The sequence below is a fragment of the Homalodisca vitripennis genome, chromosome 2 (genome assembly GCF_021130785.1).
Source record: "Homalodisca vitripennis isolate AUS2020 chromosome 2, UT_GWSS_2.1, whole genome shotgun sequence".
Classification (NCBI taxonomy): Eukaryota; Metazoa; Arthropoda; class Insecta; order Hemiptera; family Cicadellidae; genus Homalodisca; species Homalodisca vitripennis.
The window spans coordinates 1,939,760-1,964,349 of record NC_060208.1 but is presented as its reverse complement, the minus strand read 5'-3'; the positions used below and the strand labels follow the sequence as shown (position 1 = coordinate 1,964,349).

At 38.3% G+C, this 24,590-nt stretch overlaps 1 protein-coding gene across 1 annotated transcript; it reads right to left on the bottom strand.

Annotated features, from left to right (window-relative positions):
- Positions 1–7,218: 7,218 nt before the first annotated feature.
- On the bottom strand, positions 7,219–7,805 carry LOC124353414. Its single transcript, XM_046803254.1, has 2 exons — positions 7,674–7,805; positions 7,219–7,638 (listed from the first exon to the last, which is right to left on the bottom strand). Exons 1-2 carry the CDS (start codon positions 7,803–7,805, stop codon positions 7,219–7,221), a joined length of 552 nt encoding a protein of 183 aa, XP_046659210.1.
- Between the last annotated feature and the right edge of the window lie 16,785 nt (positions 7,806–24,590).

Genomic DNA, 24,590 nt, shown 5'->3' with positions numbered 1-24,590 from the left:
GAAATATCAATAATTTGATTGTGATGGTGGCCACTTATTATACTTCAGTCCTGTAGGGAATAATTATGTAGTATTTTAGATAAATTAAATTCTGTTGGCCAGTTCCGATACTATACTGTAATTCTAAATAACTATAATGAAATTCGGTAGTTTAGATAGACTAATCAGAAATATCAATAATTCGATTGTGATTGTGACCACTTATTATACTTCAGTCCTGTAGGGAATAATTATGTAGTATTTTAGATAAATTAAATTCTGTTGGCCAGTTCCGATACTATACTGTAATTCTAAATAACTACAATGAAATTCGGTAGTTTAGATAGACTAATCAGAAATATCAATAATTCGATTGTAATGGTGGCCGCTTATTATACTTCAGTCTTTACATAATTATAATCTAATTCGGACAGTAGTTTAGATAGGCTATTCAGAAATATCAATAATTCGATTGTGATGGAGGCTACTTATTATACTTCAGCCCTATCGGAAAACCATCTAATTTGTTTGTGTATACTCCGGAAGGATTAACCAAAAATATTATACATTCAATGACATTACGATAAATTAAGTTGTAAATTGAAAAAATATACCTGTTATAAAATAGTTTGTTTCAACTTTTTTACTTTCAGATTAAGTAAGTTTTCATTTACAACATCCTCTACATTTCACATCACTCATGTTATACTTACACACTATCGGTTGGTGGAAGTGTGATTAAATGTACATGTAATGAAGTTAGATATTGTAATAACTTTTTAATTGACATTTTTATCAAAACAGCCCAGATTGTTACAGATTAATCAAAGTTTAAAATTTTCGAATTAAAGACGTTTGTCCAGGACAACGTCTGTCGGGTCTGCTAGTGTATATATATATATATATATATATATATATATATATATATATATATATACATATACATATACATACATACACACACATACATACATACATACAAAGTACAACAAATAAACTTTGTGTAAAATTAACTTTCGATGTTCTATATTTACATGCATATTTATAAATAGCAAATATGGTAATAGTGGCAAAAAATAAAATAATTAACAAAAAATAATTTGAATGTTTGCAAATTTAGAGACTTTGTTCGACAGGTATATTTTCCACGTAGTTATATAATGTTATGTAAAAAAGAAGAAGAAAAAAAATAAAATAGAAATAAATTTCATAGAAACTAAAAATTAAATTCATTGACGAGCTCCCACCTACACTTCCAAGCTAATTTCATGTATTTCCCTAAACTTTGCCAATCCATTCCGTTTAAATAGCAGTCATATTCATGTTTTGATAATGTACATTTTCCGAGATAATATTTTCTAATATGCGATAAAATCGGGCAGACCGCAACGTAATGAAACACGTTCTCATTTTCATGCATGTTGCACAATGAACAAGAAAAGTCTCCTTCCTGCAACCATGGCTTGTATGTAATTGAGGTGAACAAGTTCGGCTCTGGCCTTTATTGCCCAATATATAATACTGATATCAGTGTTATCAGTAAGGAACGACCTGTCGCCAAGGTCGATATTGAGGGTCAGGTACTGTGAGTGGTACAGAGAGGTCCTCGCTCTGCCTACACAGTCAGCGCGCCACGCGGTTCGCAACCCCTCCACCACGCTCCTCAGCTGTACATATATATAAAAATTTAGATATGAGATTGAGATTCTCATTAAGTTGAAATCATGGAAGCTAGTTAATTGAGAAAGTAAGCTTTCATAAAAAAGGCACCATTAGCTCCTCTGTACTAGCTAATTACGAGTATATAAAATGGTACGTATTATAGTCGAAACATCAACAGGTCGGAGAGATTCCACAGAACGCTCTGACAATGAAACTCTGTACTAAATAACTATATACAATGGTACGTATTATAGTCGAAACATCAACAGGTGGGAGAGATTCCACAGAACGCACTGACATTGAAACTCTGTGCTAAATAATGATACAAATAAGTACGTATTATAGTTAAAACATCAACCGGTAGGGGGAATCCTCAGATCGCACTGACATTGAAACTCTGTGTTAAATAATGATACAAATAAGTACGTATTATAGTTAAAACATCAACCGGTAGGGGGGATCCTCAGATCGCACTGACATTGAAACTCTGTGTTAAATAATGATACAAATAAGTACGTATTATAGTTAAAACATCAACCGGTAGGGGGAATCCTCAGATCGCACTGACATTGAAACTCTGTGTTAAATAATGATACAAATAAGTACGTATTATAGTTAAAACATCAACCGGTAGGGGGGAATCCTCAGATCGCACTGACATTGAAACTCTGTGTTAAATAATGATACAAATAAGTACGTATTATAGTTAAAACATCAACCGGTAGGGGGAATCCTCAGATCGCACTGACATTGAAACTCTGTGTTAAATAATGATACAAATAAGTACGTATTATAGTTAAAACATCAACCGGTAGGGGGAATCCTCAGATCGCACTGACATTGAAACTCTGTGTTAAATAATGATACAAATAAGTACGTATTATAGTTAAAACATCAACCGGTAGGGGGGATCCTCAGATCGCACTGACATTGAAACTCTGTGTTAAATAATTATTATGTAAATGTGTACGTATTATTGTATAAACATCAACCGGTGGAGGAGATTCCACAGAACTCTCTTCTAGCATTGATTGTCGGGCGGGATTTTATTAAAAACATAGCACCTAAGATATAAGGAAGCCCACAGCCAGTCTTGAGGACCGCAGACGAAGTTAGGTATTTTGTCGTGTAAAGTGTTTAAGGATCTGTTCAAGATATCGCAGTGCTGTGAAATTGAGCATAACAAATCACCTCCAGGAGACTTAGCCTAGTTATCGTTACCACACCCAGCTGTCTGAATGCTTTCCAGCATTTCCGGAGTCCCGCTCTTTTAACCTGGCCGTAAAGGAATTGCTCTCTTTTGAAGAATAAAGAGTCTTTCTAAGACTGAGGATGATGTATCCCACAGTAGAATACAGAATTTCAGTCTTGACTCTATCAAACAGCAATAGATAACTTTGTGCAGTATGGTATTTCTGTGGAAACCTATCGACTAAGACTGAGGATGATGTATCCCACAGTGGAATACAGAATGTCAAAGAGCAATAGATAACTTTGTGCAGTATGGTATTTCTGTGGAAACCTATCGACTAAGACTGAGGATGATGTATCCCACAGTGGAATACAGAATGTCAAAGAGCAATAGATAACTTTGTGCAGTATGGTATTTATGTGGAAACCTATCGACTAAGACTGAGGATGATGTATCCCACAGTGGAATACAGAATTTCAAAGAGCAATAGATAACTTTGTGCAGTATGGTATTTCTGTGGAAACCTATCGACTAAGACTGAGGATGATGTATCCCACAGTGGAATACAGAATTTCAAAGAGCAATAGATAACTTTGTGCAGTATGGTATTTCTGTGGAAACCTATCGACTAAGACTGAGGATGATGTATCCCACAGTGGAATACAGAATTTCATCTCTATCAAAGAGCAATAGATAACTTTGTGCAGTATGGTATTTCTGTGGAAACCTATCGACTAAGACTGAGGATGATGTATCCCACAGTAGAATACAGAATTTCAGTCTTGACTCTATCAAAGAGCATTAGATAACTTTGTGCAGTATGGTATTTCTGTGGAAACCTATCGACTAAGACTGAGGATGATGTATCCCACAGTGGAATACAGAATTTCAGTCTTTACTCTATCAAACAGCAATAGATAACTTTGTGCAGTATGGTATTTCTGTGGAAACCTATCGACTAAGACTGAGGATGATGTGATAAATGATAAATGAATGATAAATGAATTTATTCCATCATAATAGTACATTGTACAAAACATAAGACTGACTTGGAATTAACTGACCACTTCTACAAGTAATGTGGTCAGTGGACAACAATACAAAACATGATTGGTATCTGAGTCCAGAAAGACAGTACAAGTTGTTATCAGCCTGGCTGCTCTCCGTGGCGTCTAAACACTTATCACTTGGATATGGTTTCAACAGAAACTTTTCACTGCACACAACTGCTATGCTTAATATTATTTACAAGAGCAAATGGTTAATAAAAAAATTATTATACTTATATATACTAAAGACTACAGAAGCTATATACATATGAATAGTGAAATAAAACATTACCTACATTATTGGAAATTTATATAAATATAGCCTATACCTAATTATGTATTATACTATTCGTAAAATGAGTTACAGTTTTCATTTAAAAATAATAAAGTTCTAAGCTTGTTACAAAAATTTCTACTATTTACAGATAATTTGACTTCGAAAGGCAATTTGTTGAAAAAACTCGGACCCTTATAAAGAAATGATCTTTTAAAAATGGATTTATTAACTTTTGGTGCTCTGAACATACGACGATCTATGCTTCTGGTGGCATAATTAAGGTCCGTTGTTCCCAAGTTACCACTTTTAATGTAAAATAGTCTCAGAACCTTAAAAATAAATAAATGCTGTAGTGGCAATATCTTTAATTGACAAAAAATGGGAAAGGAACTATCCCGTATTCGTTTGTATGTTATAATTCTCATAAAATGATTCTGTATTACTCTTAGCCTCTCTATTAAATATTTAAAAGCCCCTCCCCAGCAAACGATTCCGTATTGGAATCTAGAATTTACCAGAGCAAAATAAAGAGTTTTTAATAAGCTTTCATCACAGAAGTTTCGCAAAAAATAAAATTTTCTAGTAGTCGATTTAAGTTTGTTTTGCAATAGAGTAATATGTTTTTCCCAAGTTAATTTCGAATCAAAAATTACTCCAAGGTATTTAAATTGAGTTTCCTTCTTTATACACTTACAATCACATAGATTATCTATGCTCCCTGTACAGCTTAATTCGTGAAATTTGAAATCATGATTAAAGTTGAACTCATTAAAATCGAAATTTACGTATTTAGTTTTATCAACGTTAACAAACATTCTATTTACTTTACACCATCGTCTTAAAATTAAAAGATCCTCATTAATTTCGTCCCACAAAAATTTTGAATTTTTTTTAGAATAAAAGATTGCAATATCGTCAGCAAACGCGCTAGCCCTTCCGTTGAATTTGAGCTCTAATAAATCATTAATAAAAATTAGGAACAAAATGGCAGATATGACACTGCCTTGTGGCACACCTGATTTGACAGGTAGCGGAGCGCTGACTGACTGGCCAACTCGCACCCGCTGCTCCCGCCCGCTGAGGAAGCTACGGAACCAGCTCAAGGCTACACCCCGCACTCCCACCGACTCCAGCTTTAATAGTAAAATATTGTGATCCACTAAATCAAATGCCTTTTTAAACTCTATAAATAGGCCGGTAGATTTTTTACCCTCGTTCAAGCTAGAATAGATCATGTTTGTAACATAAATAAGGGCATCTTCACTTGATCTACCTTCCCTAAAACCATACTGGTTCTCACTAAAAAAATGTATATTATTTAAATAACTAAGTAGTCTTATTTTCATTAATTTTTCAAAAATCTTAGAAAATACTGAAAGCAAACTAATTGGGCGAAGGTTGTCCAATTTTATAGGCGCGCCCTTCTTATAAATTGGCACAACTACACTGGACTTTAATTTTTCTGGAAATTTTCCAATAACGAAACTTAAATTTATAATTGTGGCAAGAACATGAGAAATTAAATGGGCGATGTGTTTAATTAATGCTACAGTAACGTTATCAAGACCTGACGATTTTTTATTTTTTAAATTTTTTATAATTTGCAACACTTCATTTTCATTTGTTGGAAGAATAAAAAAAGAAGAAAGTCTAGGAGTTAAGTTAAGTTCATTGACATCGTTTGACGATTTGCTCGTCTGTACTTCGATTAGGTATTTGTTGATTGTGTCGGCTACTATGCGAGGATCAGATAAGATTACTCCGTTATCTAGTTCTATTCTATCAACAGATGTTTTACCATTAGACCCGCTTAGAGAGTTTACAATTTTCCATTGACGGGCTGTATCTCCCTTAGCTTCGCCAATTTTTGCAGAATAGTACCTATTTTTGGTTTCACTGATTTCCAATTTTAAATTATTACAGAACCTATTGTAAAAAATAGTAAAATTCCTATCATATGGCCTGGACTTAACAATTTTGTAAAGTTTAATTTTTCTGTTAATAATAAAATTAATAAAAATTAAATTAGAGTTAATCCAAGGACTTCTTAACCTGGCCTTATTAAGTTTACAATTTTTTGAGTTTTGAATTGTTGTACAGTTTTCCATAACATCACTCATAATATCGAGAAAACAATTAAAATTATCATCAACATCTTGTGAGGCAAAACATACATTCCAGTCAACATTACCAAGCTTCAACGAAAACTGTTCAAAATCTACCAGGGTTAGAAAGTTATTGTTATTGTTTACATTAAAACGACTATACTGATTTTGTAAAGTCGGAAAAACTATTCTTAAGCCTAACATACAATGATCTGTCAAACCTACGTCAAATATTTTACTCTTGAACATAGAAATATTACGGTGTCTAATAAAAATGTGGTCAATACAAGTTTGGGAATTAGCTGCTGTTATTCTAGTAGGGGAATCTATAAACTGCACAAATCCATTACTGCTCAGCAAACTTAAATAATTATTTGTACTTGGCGTATTATCAAAAATATTCATGTTAACGTCACAAATCAGAATAGTAGAATTAGCGACTGACTCTAATTTATCGCCTAATTCAACAACAAAATCGTTTTCAGAATAACCATGTAATCTATATATGCAAAAAATGTTGAAAAATAATTCGTCAAATTTAATTTTTAAAAGTAAAGTATCAGCTGTTGTACAATTTAAGTTTAAATTGTATACATTGATGTTAGATAAAACATAACATAATATCCCTCCGGGCCGGAAGTTATTATTGCAGCAGTGGAATACATTGTACCCGGGAATGTTGTAAAGTTCAACCTCGTCACTGCCAATCCAAACTTCGCTAAGAACAATAAAACTTATTTGCTGCTTAATTTGGTTTAGGACTAACAAAAAGCTATCAAAATTTTGCCTCATACTTCGTATATTGGCATAAATTAAATTCTTGTTTAAATTATTATGTGAAAAGAAAAAACTATTGAAGCCGATCTGATCTGAGTTTGTTGTTGTTTTCATACTACTTAAGTTAGTTAATACTTATCTATGAACATGCGGTACGTTTAGGTGCAACTTAAAAGTTTAACTGAGTCTGTCCATGTCCTCATAGGAGTTGATCTTCTTCACTGGCTGACCCTCGGCTTTCCTGGCGAAAAATTTTCCGTCTCGGCACCAGATGAACTTGTAGTCGAGTTCTCGGCCCTTCTGCTTCAGTTTGGAGAGGAACTGCTTGTTTTCCGGCGAGAGATGGTCGTTGACAAACACACGTTGAACTGGAAAGTGCTGGTTGATGTCTCGAGCCGTCAGACTCTTCCTCTGCCGAAACCCTGCCATCCACCGCTCCTTGATCTTCCTGGCCGTGAACTGGACGATGACGGAGGGCTCCCGGTCGGTTCTGTAGGAGGGTACCCGGTGCGCAGCGGCCACATCCGTCTCCTTCACCTCCACACCAAGCGCTGCTCCCACATCCGTCAGCAGATCTGTGATATTTTCACCCCTCGACTGTGGCACACACCGCTGATCTCTATGTTGTTCACCCTGATGTATTGCTCTAGGTTTCGCATCCTCTCCCGCAGTCCCACAACTTCATTGTTCAAGGCCTGGTTATTTGCTTTCAGCGCCTGGTTTTCATTTTGAACTTCTGTCAGCTTCTTTTTAATCTCCTCCATCAATAGGTTTGATGCGTTTAACATATTGGAAACATACTGCACAGATGTAGAAAGCTCGGTTACTTCATTTTTGAAAACAGCTATTTCACTAAAAACCTCTTTTTTGAAACTCTCCATGACATTGATAAGTCCTTCGTCAAGGGATCAGAAGTTGATATATTTGATTTCACACTTCCAAGGGTTGATGATTTACTTTTACACGAAGCACACTTCCAGTCCTTGGTATTCCGCTTGATTTTTTTCCTCGCTCTCAGTTTTCACACAATGAAGATGAAAACTATTTTCACATGCAGTGCACTTAATGCTGCTAGCATCACTACACACAATACCGCAGACGCCACAGAGTGCCATTTCACAATAAATAAATAAAAGTTACTGTTAGGCAGACTAAAACACGCACGGAGTGTACAGAACACGTGCACGCGGTGACTTGACCTTGACTCGGTACGAGCACTACACGGAGAGCTCTTATCGGCTCGGCTGACTGAGCTGGATTGAAATGATGTATTCCACAGTGGAATACAGAATTTCAAAGAGCAATAGATAACTTTGTGCAGTATGGTATTTCTGTGGAAACCTATCGACCTCAAAACAAAGAAGGATGAAGAGTCCCTTTTGCAGAGAGAATCAATTTGTGGTACCCTGATAAGGTATTTATTAATTACTAAGCTCAAGTACTGTAGCTGATGTCTTCTGTCAGGAATATGTGAGGGGAGATGCCATCATCGTTCCCTGTTGTTACAAAATGAGCTGAGTGTTTTGAGAGCTTATATTCAGACCGACTCTCCTAAAAACATACGCCCAACAGCGAGGCAACAGACTCTGTCTCAATATGCTCGATGTTATGTCCTATAAAGCCTAGAGCTATATCATCAGCGTACGCGCGTACTACCGCAGTCACGGGCTTGTCTGTGTGATCCCGTCAATATACACACTGAAAAGGAAGGCACTGGGAACAGAGCAAAGGAAAACGCCCGCCGTAAGCCACTGATACTCAGACGGTTCTCCATTGACAGAGAGACTTGAGCCAAAGAGATAACATACAATGGTTGACACAGTCAAGAGCGTGTCGCAGACCAATAAAGATTTTAATGGCATTAAGTCTATTTTCGAGGGGATTTCAACCAGGTATGTTGAGAAATTAACTGCGGTGTCACGGATAGTTTTACTCTTAACGAAGCCTACTTGCCTCTGCGACGGAATGTAGGCTAATAAGTACTAGCAAAGTTTTCAGCACGACTGAGGAAAATCTTTTCATATACCTTGTTAAATACTGGCGCCGAGGCAATTGGCAGGTAGTTAGTTTGTTTTTTTATCTCCTCCTTTATACAAAGGTCGAATTATCGTGTATTTTAATTTGTAGAGATAGTCGCCTTCAAGAGATGAAGTATTAATGTATTAATGACATCAGTAAGTGGAAGACTGATGAGCTTGGCACAGTGTAATACTTGCTTGATAACAAGACTTGTAAATTATATGACTTAGTCATATCTAATACAGAAACTAATTTTAAGAGTTAATATTGCTCCCTCTACTTCTCCTGGAGCTATAGAAGCAAGAAAAGGTGACTCTGCACAGAGTTTTTGTGGATGAAATATTTGGTCCACTGATGCATTCATGGTAGGTGTTACTCCATTGGAGATTTCCGCCATCTCCGCCCCATCAAAAACACTGTCACCAGCAACCGGCAAGAGGGTTCATCAGCCAAACATAGATTTTCGCTATCTCCGCCCCATCAACAACACTGTCACCAGCAACCAGCAAGAGGGTTCATCAGCCAAACATAGATTTTCGCTATCTCCGCCCCAACAACAACACTGTCACCAGCAACCGGCAAGAGGGTTCATCAGCCAAACATAGATTTTCGCTATCTCCGCACCATCAACAACACTGTCAACAGCAACCGGCAAGAGGGTTCATCAGCCAAACATAGATTTTCGCTATCTCCGCCCCATCAACAACACTGTCACCAGCAACCGGCAAGAGGGTTCATCAGCCAAACATAGATTTTCGCTATCTCCGCCCCAACAACAACACTGTCACCAGCAACCGGCAAGAGGGTTCATCAGCCAAACATAGATTTTCGTTATCTCCGCCCCATCAACAACACTGTCACCAGCAACCGGCAAGAGGGTTCATCAGCCAAACAAAGATTTTCGCTATCTCCGCCCCATCAACAACACTGTCACCAGCAACCGGCAAGAGGGTTCATCAGCCAAACATAGATTTTCGCTATCTCCGCCCCATAAACAACACTGTCACCAGCAACCGGCAAGAGGGTTCATCAGCCAAACATAGATTTTCGTTATCTCCGCCCCATCAACAACACTGTCACCAGCAACCGGCAAGAGGGTTCATCAGCCAAACATAGATTTTCGCTATCTCCGCCCCATCAACAACACTGTCACCAGCAACCGGCAAGAGGGTTCATCATCCAAACATAGATTTTCGCTATCTCCGCCCCATCAACAACACTGTCACCAGCAACAGGCAAGAGGGTTCATCAGCCAAACATAGATTTTCGCTATCTCCGCCTCATCAACAACACTGTCACCAGCAACCAGCAAGAGGGTTCATCAGCCAAACAAAGATTTTCGCTATCTCCGCCCCATCAACAACACTGTCACCAGCAACCGGCAAGAGGGTTCATCAGCCAAACAAAGATTTCCGCTATCTCCGCCCCATCAACAATACTGTCACCAGCAACCGGCAAGAGGGTTCATCAGCCAAACATAGATTTTCGCTATCTCCGCCCAATCAACAACACTAATAATAATAATAATAATAATAATAAACTTTATTGTGAACAGACAATGCACACATTGTATCACAATCGTCCTACCTAACCTAATCATTCACACTGACAATACACCATTCAGACATACATTGTGTCACTCACGCCTCTTTCACACGATTTACAGGCCCGGCAAATTTATTTGTTTTTATGGTCTTTGAGAATTTTAGGTTTTAATCATCCCAGCGACCCATCATAAACTCACCAACTGAGTAAAATGCCCTCGAAATTAAAAGAGTTTTCAACTGAGTTTTGAAATGTTTTCCATTTTGTTGTTTGATGTGTTCAGGGAGACTATTGATCAATCTGACACCAACCTGGGATGGTAAATTTCTGAACGCATTTGTCCTGTGCTGTTGGACGCGCAAGTTGTCCCTGCCTCTCGTCCCGTGTTGGTGAACATCCCGTCCCCTAACCAAAGCACACCTTGACACGGAGTAGAGGATCACCTCGAGAATGTAGAGACAGGGCAAAGTCAGAAATCCCAGCTCCCTAAACGCGCTTCTACACGACTCTCTATTGTTTAAATTCAAAATTACTCTTACGGCTTTTTTTTGGAGCCTGAAGACTCACTCCAGCTTGTGCAAGACACACTGTGGAAGACACACTGTCACCAGCAACCAGCAAGAGGGTTCATCAGCCAAACAAAGATTTTCGCTATCTCCGCCCCATCAACAACACTGTCACCAGCAACCGGCAAGAGGGTTCATCAGCCAAACATAGATTTTCGCTATCTCCGCCCCATCAACAACACTGTCACCAGCAACCGGCAAGAGGGTTCATCAGCCAAACATAGATTTTCGCTATCTCCGCCCCATCAACAACACTGTCACCAGCAACCGGCAAGAGGGTTCATCAGCCAAACATAGATTTTCGCTATCTCCGCCCCATCAACAACACTGTCACCAGCAACCGGCAAGAGGGTTCATCAGCCAAACATAGATTTTCGCTATCTCCGCCCCATCAACAACACTGTCACCAGCAACCGGCAAGAGGGTTCATCAGCCAAACATAGATTTTCGCTATCTCCGCCCAATCAACAACACTGTCACCAGCAACCGGCAAGAGGGTTCATCAGCCAAACATAAATTTTCGCTATCTCCGCCCCATCAACAACACTGTCACCAGCAACCGGCACGAGGGTTCATCAGCCAAACCTAGATTTTCGCTATCTCCGCCCCATCAACAACACTGTCACCAGCAACCGGCAAGAGGGTTCATCAGCCAAACATAGATTTTCGCTATCTCCGCCCCATCAACAACACTGTCACCAGCAACCGGCAAGAGGGTTCATCAGCCAAACATAGATTTTCGCTATCTCCGCCCCATCAACAAAACTGTCACCAGCAACCGGCAAGAGGGTTCATCAGCCAAACATAGATTTTCGCTATCTCCGCCCCAACAACAACACTGTCACCAGCAACCGGCAAGAGGGCTCATCAGCCAAACATAGATTTTCGTTATCTCCGCCCCATCAACAACACTGTCACCAGCAACCGGCAAGAGGGTTCATCAGCCAAACATAGATTTTCGCTATCTCCGCCCCATCAACAACACTGTCACTAGCAACCGGCAAGAGGGTTCATCATCCCAACATAGATTTTCGCTATCTCCGCCCCATCAACAACACTGTCACCAGCAACCGGCAAGAGGGTTCATCAGCCAAACATAGATTTTCGCTATCTCCGCCCCATCAACAACACTGTCACCAGCAACCGGCAAGAGGGTTCATCAGCCAAACACAGAATTTCGCTATCTCCGCCCCATCAACAACACTGTCACCAGCAACCGGCAAGAGGGTTCATCAGCCAAACACAGATTTTCGCTATCTCCGCCCCATCAACAACACTGTCAACAGCAACCGGCAAGAGGGTTCATCAGCCAAACATTGATTTTCGCTATCTCCGCCCCATCAACAACACTGTCACCAGCAACCGGCAAGAGGGTTCATCAGCCAAACATTGATTTTCGCTATCTCCGCCTCATCAACAACACTGTCACCAGCAACCAGCAAGAGGGTTCATCAGCCAAACAAAGATTTTCGCTATCTCCGCCCCATCAACAACACTGTCACCAGCAACCGGCAAGAGGGTTCATAAGACAAACATAGATTTTCGCTATCTCCGCCCCATCATCAACACTGTCACCAGCAACCGGCAAGAGGGTTCATCAGCCAAACATAGATTTTCGCTATCTCCGCCCCATCAACAACACTGTCACCAGCAACCATCAAGAGGGTTCATCAGCCAAACATAGATTTTCGCTATCTCCGCCCCATCAACAACACTGTCACCAGCAACCGGCAAGAGGGTTCATCAGCCAAACAAAGATTTTCGCTATCTCCGCCCCATCAACAACACTGTCACCAGCAACCGGCAAGAGGGTTCATCAGCCAAACATAGATTTTGAAGTCAAATAATTGTTTGGTGACATCAACAATTTTAGTGGTTAAGCGCTCTAATTTCAGAGACAATTTTAACAGCAATGCGTTGTTCACAAATTGTGAAAAAGTATTCATGTTTAAACTTATTCGAATTTCAAGTATTTAAGAATTGACTTACATAAACATATTTTAATTATATACCTCAAGTCATGGTGTACTGAAGAAATTTAACATAATTACGGTACGTTTCTTAAATATGAAGACTAGAATTTGGAAGGTCAGAGCTACGTTTCGATTTAGAAACAGCTTGCAGTCCACGTCAGTTCGAAGTTTAACCTAATGTAAATATTTCAGTGTTGAAAATTAATGACGCAGTGATTTGGAGATCGAATTGGATCTTAGGAAAAAATGACTTTGCAATTGTGATACTTGGAAAATCGCTGATTTATTTTAAAATTAGTACTGCAGAGAGATAGCGAGGTTTGAAGAGCCAAGCAAAGTTAAGAGTGGCTCTTAAACAGGAATGAAACTTCAGTTATTAACAATGTAATGTCACTGGATGTTTCGTAATGTGTAGTGGAATACTCCTGACTCAACTACTTTTGTTCTGAGAACTCGAAAGATACCAAAGATTAATATGTTGCGTTATGTCCAGAGAAAATTTAAAAACACAAAAAATTCACTTAAAACTTTCAGACGATACCAACATTATACATTTTAGTTTAAGTAGGGATATACCGGCATCGGAGGGCTTGAGAGTACAACCAATTTAATTGGTTCGGAATTTATCAAACTGCAATCAAGTGTTACTGGTTATTCAATAATTACATAGAACATCACCCTTCACTGCGCTTGGTCAATTATTATTAAACCACTTTTAATGAATTGGCTTTTAGGAAACGAAATAAACAAAAACTAAACATATTTTGTTTAAAACCAACTTTTTAATGGGAAAAGTAATTTAATTCTGAATAAAGGAATAGAACAACAAAACAAAGCAGCCCATTCAGGCTGTCTCATTTTAAATTTACCAGTATAAAAGTTACGTTTTCAAAGTTAGAATGAACCAGGATAAAGAACTAATTAGGAATTAAGCTTTAAAATATTTAAAAATACTGTGATATTAAAATAAACATAATTCTTTAAAACCCTTGAACTAAAGTTTTCACTTTGTCCTTTTTTTATATTTTTTATATATCTATCTATAACAAAGTTGAGGATTTTGCTTGCAAAGAAAATATGACAACTGTAGTAAATGCTAAGAATCTACTTAAGAGGCTTTGAAAATTTGCTGAGGATTTGTGGTACATTTAAGAGGATTAAATGGGGTAGGACTAGTAAAAACATTAAGATTACATGAACCTTGTACAAATGAAGCTTAAAGCGTAAGTAGATTACAAACTACTTTAGGTAAAATAAATCTTTATGGATGTAATACATAATACAAATATTAGTTTCCTTTCTCCAAGCAAATCTTCAAGAAGCAAGTCTTTCTCATCAGTCCTACTGTACTGACGCTCAACTCTGAGCTACAACTATTATCTGTCCTGCAGCCATTGGGATTATTTCCTAGAAACTGCTCGGAGATGGGATGACATCCTTATAGAACTGGGGTCTGCAGCCTGGAGACTATTAGTTGCAATATGAATAAGTTCTCCTACACATAAGAAGCAAGGCTTTTCCATCTGTCCTACTGTACTGACGCTCAACTCTGAGCTACAACTATTATCTGTCCTGCAGCCATTGGGATTATTTCCTAGAAACTGCTCGGAGATGGGATGACATCCTTATAGAACTGGGGTCTGCAGCCTGGAGACTATTAGTTGCAATATGAATAAGTTCTCCTACACATAAGAAGCAAGGCTTTCCCATCTGTCCTACTGTACTGACGCTCAACTCTGAGCTACAACTATTATCTGTCCTGCAGCCATTGGGATTATTTCCTAGAAACTGCTCGGAGAGGGGATGACATCCCCATAGAACTGGGGTCTGCAGCCTGGAGACTATTAGTTGCAATATGAATAAGTTCTCCTACACATAAGAAGCAAGGCTTTCCCATCTGTCCTACTGTACTGACGCTCAACTCTGAGCTACAACTATTATCTGTCCTGCAGCCATTGGGATTATTTCCTAGAAACTGCTCGGAGAGGGGATGACATCCCCATAGAACTGGGGTCTGCAGCCTGGAGACTATTAGTTGCAATATGAATAAGTTCTCCTACACATAAGAAGCAAGGCTTTCCCATCTGTCCTACTGTACTGACGCTCAACTCTGAGCTACAACTATTATCTGTCCTGCAGCCATTGGGATTATTTCCTAGAAACTGCTCGGAGAGGGGATGACATCCCCATAGAACTGGGGTCTGCAGCCTGGAGTCTATTAGTTGCAATATGAATAAGTTCTCCTACACATAAGAAGCAAGGCTTTCCCATCTGTCCTACTGTACTGACGCTCAACTCTGAGCTACAACTATTATCTGTCCTGCAGCCATTGGGATTATTTCCTAGAAACTGCTCGGAGAGGGGATGACATCCCCATAGAACTGGGGTCTGCAGCCTGGAGACTATTAGTTGCAATATGAGTAAGTTCTCCTACACATAAGAAGCAAGGCTTTCCCATCTGTCCTGCTGTACTGACGCTCAACTCTGAGCTACAACTATTATCTGTCCTGCAGCCATTGGGATTATTTCCTAGAAACTGCCAATGGGATTAGAACTGGGGTCTGCAGCCTGGAGACTATTAGTTGCAATATCAATAATGTCTCCTACTCAAAATGCATCAATGGTGGGAAGGGTCGATTCAATGCGAATGTGAGTTTAGTTCCAGTTCACTTTCCTCTCACGTACCTTCCTCTTAAGCATCTGATGTGTTAAGACCTCTTAAGTACTAAGATAAGTACGTAGGAGAAAGTTGAACTGGAGCTAAACTCAACATTCGTAATGAATAAGTTAACTTATTTCTTTCCTAAAGATTTTGTATCATTTCTGATTCCTGCCACACCCTTATAAATTTGATAGGTTTTTGCCAATAGCCGATACACTAATCTAAATTAAAAAGATATTTACATTATATTTAAGATTCATATATTGAAACATTACCCCGTATTCCGTTCGGAGAACGGGAAAACGTGTGTGTTAGCTGTGGCAATGTAAACATATGAGGCAGCTGAAAACTCAAATCTAAGCTAGTTAGCTAGTATTCAATCTGAAAGAAAAAAATTACTCTGGTTCATCAATTAAGATATTTACATTATTAAAATACATAATAGCTATGAAGAGGTTCAGACAGAGGGTAATCCTATCACTAAAGAGACCGTTTTGGAATTTAGTTGCTGACCTATTTTAAGAGTTTTTTTTAAGATATACTGAAACAATTCTGACACTTTTAACAACAACATTTTCAATGTCTGAACTGATAGGTAGGTAAGTAGCCTATGATTAGCAAACATAATTTTATAAAATTGCATCGCCTTTTTTAACTCTACGGCACAAATAATGGATTTAAGAGATGTATTAACATTCAAGTCTAACTAGGAAGAATATAAAAAGTTCTAACAGATATTGCGTACAACCAACACAAGAGCACTCAGTACATCATTTAACTCTCCTATTCCTGGGCTACATAAGAAAGACTTCCTAAAAGAAGAAAAAAAAACTTGTAAGTTATTTACAGTAAAAGTAATACAACGGTAAATCTATCGCAGATAGATATTAGTCTACGTTATGCAATTTGTTGAGCCATCGTTCATTGAGAGCTCGTTCATTATAAATGAATTTCGAAAATTGGATAAGAAATTATACTATGCTAAGGATCTAATAATATTAATTGGAAAGCATCTCTAATTAAAATATAAATCAAACATTTTTCCTCTGAACATAATCAAATACGAATAATAAAAAAAATTCTATACAGAAAAAACAGAATTTCGACTCAAGTAAAGGTACAATTTAAGGACAGATGATGGGTTACAGTAGTTCCCAAAGACAGTATAGATATAGTTATTTAAATATCGTAATTGTGATATCATTGTTATATACTGTGTGAACTTGAAAACTAGAATATATTACTATAATACTTGATATAATTGTGAAATAAAACTTGAATATAACCTAAATAAAAACATAGTGATATTCAATCTGAAATCCAAAGGAATCTGTTGTTCAGCGATCTAAGCTTCTCTAAAGGGCCACGTAATACCGTAGATAGGATCAATACAATCTCAAACGTATCACAAAGATCGAGACTTTATTGGAAATTAAACGCTTTTGGGTAGATCTTATCGACCGTGATCGCGACACACTTGTTATGTTCGTAACCTTAATCCTTCGTATTTGGATTTGAGTTAGAGATAGCGCAGGTTTAAACTCCTGACCGGACTGTGATTATCACTGCATCATCGAGTACCACTCATCTACTCTCTCCCTTGTTCTGTTCGTAACCTTAATACTTCATATTTGGATTTGAGTTAGAGATAGCGCAGGTTTAAACTCCTGACCGGACTGTGATTATCACTGCATCATCGAGTACCACTCATCTACTCTCTCCCTTGTTCTGTTCGTAACCTTAATCCTTCATATTTGGATTTGAGTTAGAGATAGCGCAGGTTTAAACTCCTGACCGGACTGTGATTATCACTGTATCATTGAGTACCACTCATCTACTCTCTCCCTTGTTCTGTTCGTAACCTCAATCCTTCGTATTTGGATTTGAGTTAGAGATAGCGCAGGTTTAAACTCCGGACCGGACTGTGATTATCCACAGTATCATCATACTCTCTCTCCCTTGTTCTGTTCGTAACCTCAATCCTTCATATTTGGATTTGAGTTAGAGATAGCGCAGGTTTAAACTCCGAACCGGACTGTGATTATCACTGTATCATTGAGTACCACTCATCTACTCTCTCCCTTGTTCTGTTCGTAACCTCAATCCTTCGTATTTGGATTTGAGTTAGAGATAGCGCAGGTTTAAACTCCGGACCGGACTGTGATTATCACAGTATCATTGAGTACCACTCATCTACTCTCTCCCTTGTTCTGTTCGTAACCTCAATCCTTCGTATTTGGATTTGAGTTAGAGATAGCGCAGGTTTAAACTCCGAACCGGACTGTGATTATCACTGCATCATTGAGTACCACTCATCTACTCTCTCCCTTGTTCTGTTCGTAACCTCAATCCTTCATATTTGGATTTGAGTTAGAGATAGCGCAGGTTTAAACTCCGGACCGGACTGTGATTATCACAGTATCATTGAGTACCACTCATCTACTCTCTCCCTTGTTCTGTTCGTAACCTCAATCCTTCGTATTTGGATTTGAGTTAGAGATAGCGCAGGTTTAAACTCCTGACCGGACTGTGATTATCACAGTATCATTGAGTACCACTCATCTACTCTCTCCCTTGTTCTGTTCGTAACCTCAATCCTTCGTATTTGGATTTGAGTTAGAGATAGCGCAGGTTTAAACTCCGAACCGGACTGTGATTATCACTGCATCATTGAGTACCACTCATCTACTCTCTCCCTTGTTCTGTTCGTAACCTCAATCCTTCGTATTTGGATTTGAGTTAGAGATAGCGCAGGTTTAAACTCCGAACCGGACTGTGATTATCACAGTATCATTGAGTACCACTCATCTACTCTCTCCCTTGTTCTGTTCGTAACCTCAATCCTTCGTATTTGGATTTGAGTTAGAGATAGCGCAGGTTTAAACTCCTGACCGGACTGTGATTATCACAGTATCATTGAGTACCACTCATCTACTCTCTCCCTTGTTCTGTTCGTAACCTCAATCCTTCGTATTTGGATTTGAGTTAGAGATAGCGCAGGTTTAAACTCCGGACCGGACTGTGATTATCACAGTATCATTGAGTACCACTCATCTACTCTCTCCCTTGTTCTGTTCGTAACCTCAATCCTTCGTATTTGGATTTGAGTTAGAGATAGCGCAGGTTTAAACTCCGGACCGGACTGTGATTATCACTGTATCATTGAGTACCACTCATCTACTCTCTCCCTTGTTCTGTTCGTAACCTCAATCCTTCGTATTTGGATTTGAGTTAGAGATAGCGCAGGTTTAAACTCCGGACCGGACTGTGATTATCACAGTATCATTGAGTACCACTCATCTACTCTCTCCCTTGTTCTGTTCGTAACCTCAATCCTTCATATTTGGATTTGAGTTAGAGATAGCGCAGGTTTAAACTCCGGACCGGACTGTGATTATCACAGTATCATTGAGTACCACTCATCTACTCTCTCCCTTGTTCTGTTCGTAACCTCAATCCTTCGTATTTGGATTTGAGTTAGAGATAGCGCAGGTTTAAACTCCTGACCGGACTGTGATTATCACTGCATCATTGAGTACCACTCATCTACTCTCTCCCTTGTTCTGTTCGTAACCTCAATCCTTCGTATTTGGATTTGAGTTAGAGATAGCGCAGGTTTAAACTCCGAACCGGACTGTGATTATCACAGTATCATTGAGTACCACTCATCTACTCTCTCCCTTGTTCTGTTCGTAACCTCAATCCTTCGTATTTGGATTTGAGTTAGAGATAGCGCAGGTTTAAACTCCGGACCGGACTGTGATTATCACAGTATCATTGAGTACCACTCATCTACTCTCTCCCTTGTTCTGTTCGTAACCTCAATCCTTCGTATTTGGATTTGAGTTAGAGATAGCGCAGGTTTAAACTCCGGACCGGACTGTGATTATCACAGTATCATTGAGTACCACTCATCTACTCTCTCCCTTGTTCTGTTCGTAACCTCAATCCTTCATATTTGGATTTGAGTTAGAGATAGCGCAGGTTTAAACTCCGAACCGGACTGTGATTATCACTGCATCATTGAGTACCACTCATCTACTCTCTCCCTTGTTCTGTTCGTAACCTCAATCCTTCATATTTGGATTTGAGTTAGAGATAGCGCAGGTTTAAACTCCGGACCGGACTGTGATTATCACAGTATCATTGAGTACCACTCATCTACTCTCTCCCTTGTTCTGTTCGTAACCTCAATCCTTCGTATTTGGATTTGAGTTAGAGATAGCGCAGGTTTAAACTCCGAACCGGACTGTGATTATCACTGCATCATTGAGTACCACTCATCTACTCTCTCCCTTGTTCTGTTCGTAACCTCAATCCTTCGTATTTGGATTTGAGTTAGAGATAGCGCAGGTTTAAACTCCGAACCGGACTGTGATTATCACAGTATCATTGAGTACCACTCATCTACTCTCTCCCTTGTTCTGTTCGTAACCTCAATCCTTCGTATTTGGATTTGAGTTAGAGATAGCGCAGGTTTAAACTCCGGACCGGACTGTGATTATCACAGTATCATTGAGTACCACTCATCTACTCTCTCCCTTGTTCTGTTCGTAACCTCAATCCTTCGTATTTGGATTTGAGTTAGAGATAGCGCAGGTTTAAACTCCTGACCGGACTGTGATTATCACAGTATCATTGAGTACCACTCATCTACTCTCTCCCTTGTTCTGTTCGTAACCTCAATCCTTCGTATTTGGATTTGAGTTAGAGATAGCGCAGGTTTAAACTCCGGACCGGACTGTGATTATCACAGTATCATTGAGTACCACTCATCTACTCTCTCCCTTGTTCTGTTCGTAACCTCAATCCTTCGTATTTGGATTTGAGTTAGAGATAGCGCAGGTTTAAACTCCGAACCGGACTGTGATTATCACAGTATCATTGAGTACCACTCATCTACTCTCTCCCTTGTTCTGTTCGTAACCTCAATCCTTCGTATTTGGATTTGAGTTAGAGATAGCGCAGGTTTAAACTCCGGACCGGACTGTGATTATCACAGTATCATTGAGTACCACTCATCTACTCTCTCCCTTGTTCTGTTCGTAACCTCAATCCTTCGTATTTGGATTTGAGTTAGAGATAGCGCAGGTTTAAACTCCGGACCGGACTGTGATTATCACAGTATCATTGAGTACCACTCATCTACTCTCTCCCTTGTTCTGTTCGTAACCTCAATCCTTCGTATTTGGATTTGAGTTAGAGATAGCGCAGGTTTAAACTCCGGACCGGACTGTGATTATCACAGTATCATTGAGTACCACTCATCTACTCTCTCCCTTGTTCTGTTCGTAACCTCAATCCTTCGTATTTGGATTTGAGTTAGAGATAGCGCAGGTTTAAACTCCGAACCGGACTGTGATTATCACTGTATCATTGAGTACCACTCATCTACTCTCTCCCTTGTTCTGTTCGTAACCTCAATCCTTCATATTTGGATTTGAGTTAGAGATAGCGCAGGTTTAAACTCCGAACCGGACTGTGATTATCACTGCATCATTGAGTACCACTCATCTACTCTTTCCCTTGTTCTGTTCGTAACCTCAATCCTTCATATTTGGATTTGAGTTAGAGATAGCGCAGGTTTAAACTCCGAACCGGACTGTGATTATCACTGCATCATTGAGTACCACTCATCTACTCTTTCCCTTGTTCTGTTCGTAACCTTAATCCTTCATATTTGGATTTGAGTTAGAGATAGCGCAGGTTTAAACTCCGGACCGGACTGTGATTATCACTGTATCATTGAGTACCACTCATCTACTCTTTCCCTTGTTCTGTTCGTAACCTTAATCCTTCATATTTGGATTTGAGTTAGAGATAGCGCAGGTTTAAACTCCGGACCGGACTGTGATTATCACAGTATCATTGAGTACCACTCATCTACTCTTTCCCTTGTTCTGTTCGTAACCTTAATCCTTCATATTTGGATTTGAGTTAGAGATAGCGCAGGTTTAAACTCCTGACCGGACTGTGATTATCACTGCATCATTGAGTACCACTCACCTACTCTCTCCCTTGTTCTGTTCGTAACCTTAATCCTTCATATTTGGATTTGAGTTAGAGATAGCGCAGGTTTAAACTCCTGACCGGACTGTGATTATCACTGCATCATCGAGTACCACTCACCTACTCTCTCCCTTGTTCTGTTCCATCGGATTCTCGCACAGACCAGTGGCCCATGTGGACGGAGATAGACATATGTATAAGAACTTTGAAACAAACCTAAGGAGATATGTCGATCAGATTAACGCTTTCACAGAAATCATATAACTTGGAATCTTGGTGCCTTCTTCCAACACATTCAGTTTTTTGAGACTGTTAGGAATATATTTTAGAAGATGTAATCAAATACACGTTAAACATTAAATGGAGAGTCGGGAGTTTAGCACATTTATGAACCTTATCTAAGATTAGGATTATAATTTTTGTTATCTTACTTTGTCCATGATCTTGAATGTCTCAAAAATAAATTATTAAAACATGATTATTGATATATTTTACAAAATTTAATAACAAATTGGAAAGATTTTTATTTATCAAAAATGATAAACATATAACATTTTCTAAATGTATTTAAGGTTTAGAGGTAACATGTAGGTTAATATTTGAGACAGATAGAATTTACCTGTGATAAAATTAAAACACAGTGTACAACAGTACAATACGTATTACAAATAGCGGGTTTCACAGAATCAGTATTACAGGACAGGAATATAATATTCTTTTGTGTGCCGTACAGCAGGTGAAGCCTTTGGGATTAAAGTTACTCTTTCAAAACAATATTGAACTGACACGCCTTTCCTCTTGTGACAGCGGAGACATATTTCGATTTTGACAAAGACTGCAGTCTGCAGCATTTCAAGACAGTCCAATATAAAGTTTTAATAATCCCTTTTTACCCTGCACCTTTTGTGTAAAAATGAAATGTATCAACCATATAAGTCACATGTCTCACCAATATATGACTTTAACAATTGTACCAACATTGAAATGGATGCTGAGCTCTTATAAGATACGTTAATTTTTAAGAATAAAAAACTGAAATAGACTGTTTTTGGACAAGTTACGATTTAATACCTTAATGACTAGTACCAGTGGCTTATATAGAACATTGTTTCTGTGGGGGAGGGAGGGTGATGAACTAGGTGGTTTAGCAAGTATAAAATACCGCCAAAAAATAGGGGCTCAGGAATCCACCCACTGAAACTCCTTGATTGAGTGAGTTTCCTCACAAATGTGTTATAGCTTAAAAACATCCGAGCTCGAACCATCGTTTTGTTAGTATTGGTTTCATGCCATCCTGTCGCTACCGAGAAATAATACGATAACTTGTTCTGCTATGTTGTTTATGTTATTCGGGGACTTCCATGTTTTTCAACAAATTAATGGTACACTGTTTATGTTTTATTTCAGTTGTCTCTCTACAACTCTAAAGTAAGAATAAAATGATTCATTTATATGGAAGTTCTTTAAACTGTGCTCGCTATTCTTCGAAATATCTGTTTATGATTTTAGCAATGGTAAAACCCCCATTCGAACTCCCTTTTTCAAAATATTGCAAGTACACTATTTCTTTCTTTATCAGGGTTCGCGAAGTTAGTGATCTTGTGACGTAGGAGCACTTCTAGTTCGTATGAAAGTTTTGGTGCTACAGTTGTGTTGCCTTATTACCTCGTCCAAAAAAATATATACACGCGTAGGTTTGATAAGACTACATCGGTCAAAAGGAGTCACATTTATAAAAGATAGAGTGATAAATATTTTCTCGGTGTATGTCAGACTGTTTTCAAGATGATATGCGAACAAACCTTCACGGACATACAGGCACATATCAGACAAGAACCATTGGAACTGGCCCGAATTATTAAATGAGTAACTTAGTGTTCAATAAAGACAGCGATTTTAAGATAGTTATGTTTACCTAGATTTAAATGTTGAATAAGTATACAACTTGCAGTAGTTTATTGTTGCAACTATTTTGGCTAGAGTGGACCTTTCGAGGTTCAGTTTGCGGTGTTGTATTCAACTTACAAATTTGATGTAAAACATAACTATATTTGCAATTGACATATTTAAGAGTTGCAGTGAGGAACGCTCAAACAATTTTAAAATTTGATGAAAACATAAAGTCCCTTTCAAATGTGTATTTTTAGTATAATATTAATAAACTCAAGTGGTATTCATTGTTTAAAGTTCTTTATTGATAGTGGATGATTTAAAGGATAATAGAATTGTTTTTATATATATATTGTACTTGACTGAATGCAAGGGTATATATAAATTAGTAAAACTTCTTTTAATTTAATGTAATATAACGATGGAAAATGTCCTACTATGTACACTCTATATATGTATATTCTTATCTGTGATCGTTCCAGCTTGGAGGCCGGTTCCTGACCTAATTAGCACCAAGCATATTATGCTATATTTAATTGAGTTACGCTAACTAGCTATGTTTTACACTTTTCATATTGACTACAATAAATATATATATTTTATACCAAGAAAAATTCGCCTATTATTTAACTGTTGAAAATTAAAATTAATAAGTTTCGTTGAAAAACATTTAAATCTAAATTGCATAAAAGTACAGGAATCTGGTTAGAGAAGTCAATTTAGGACTAATACAAACTACAGTGGCTCAGTACTGGCTAATATCTCTCTAATGTCCGGGCAGGTATGTCAATGATGCTGTAAGAGCATCATATTGATTGATGGGACAGGGGAGAATGAGGAATAGAAATACACTCAATAAAGACTCATCAATCATGTTCCATGGTG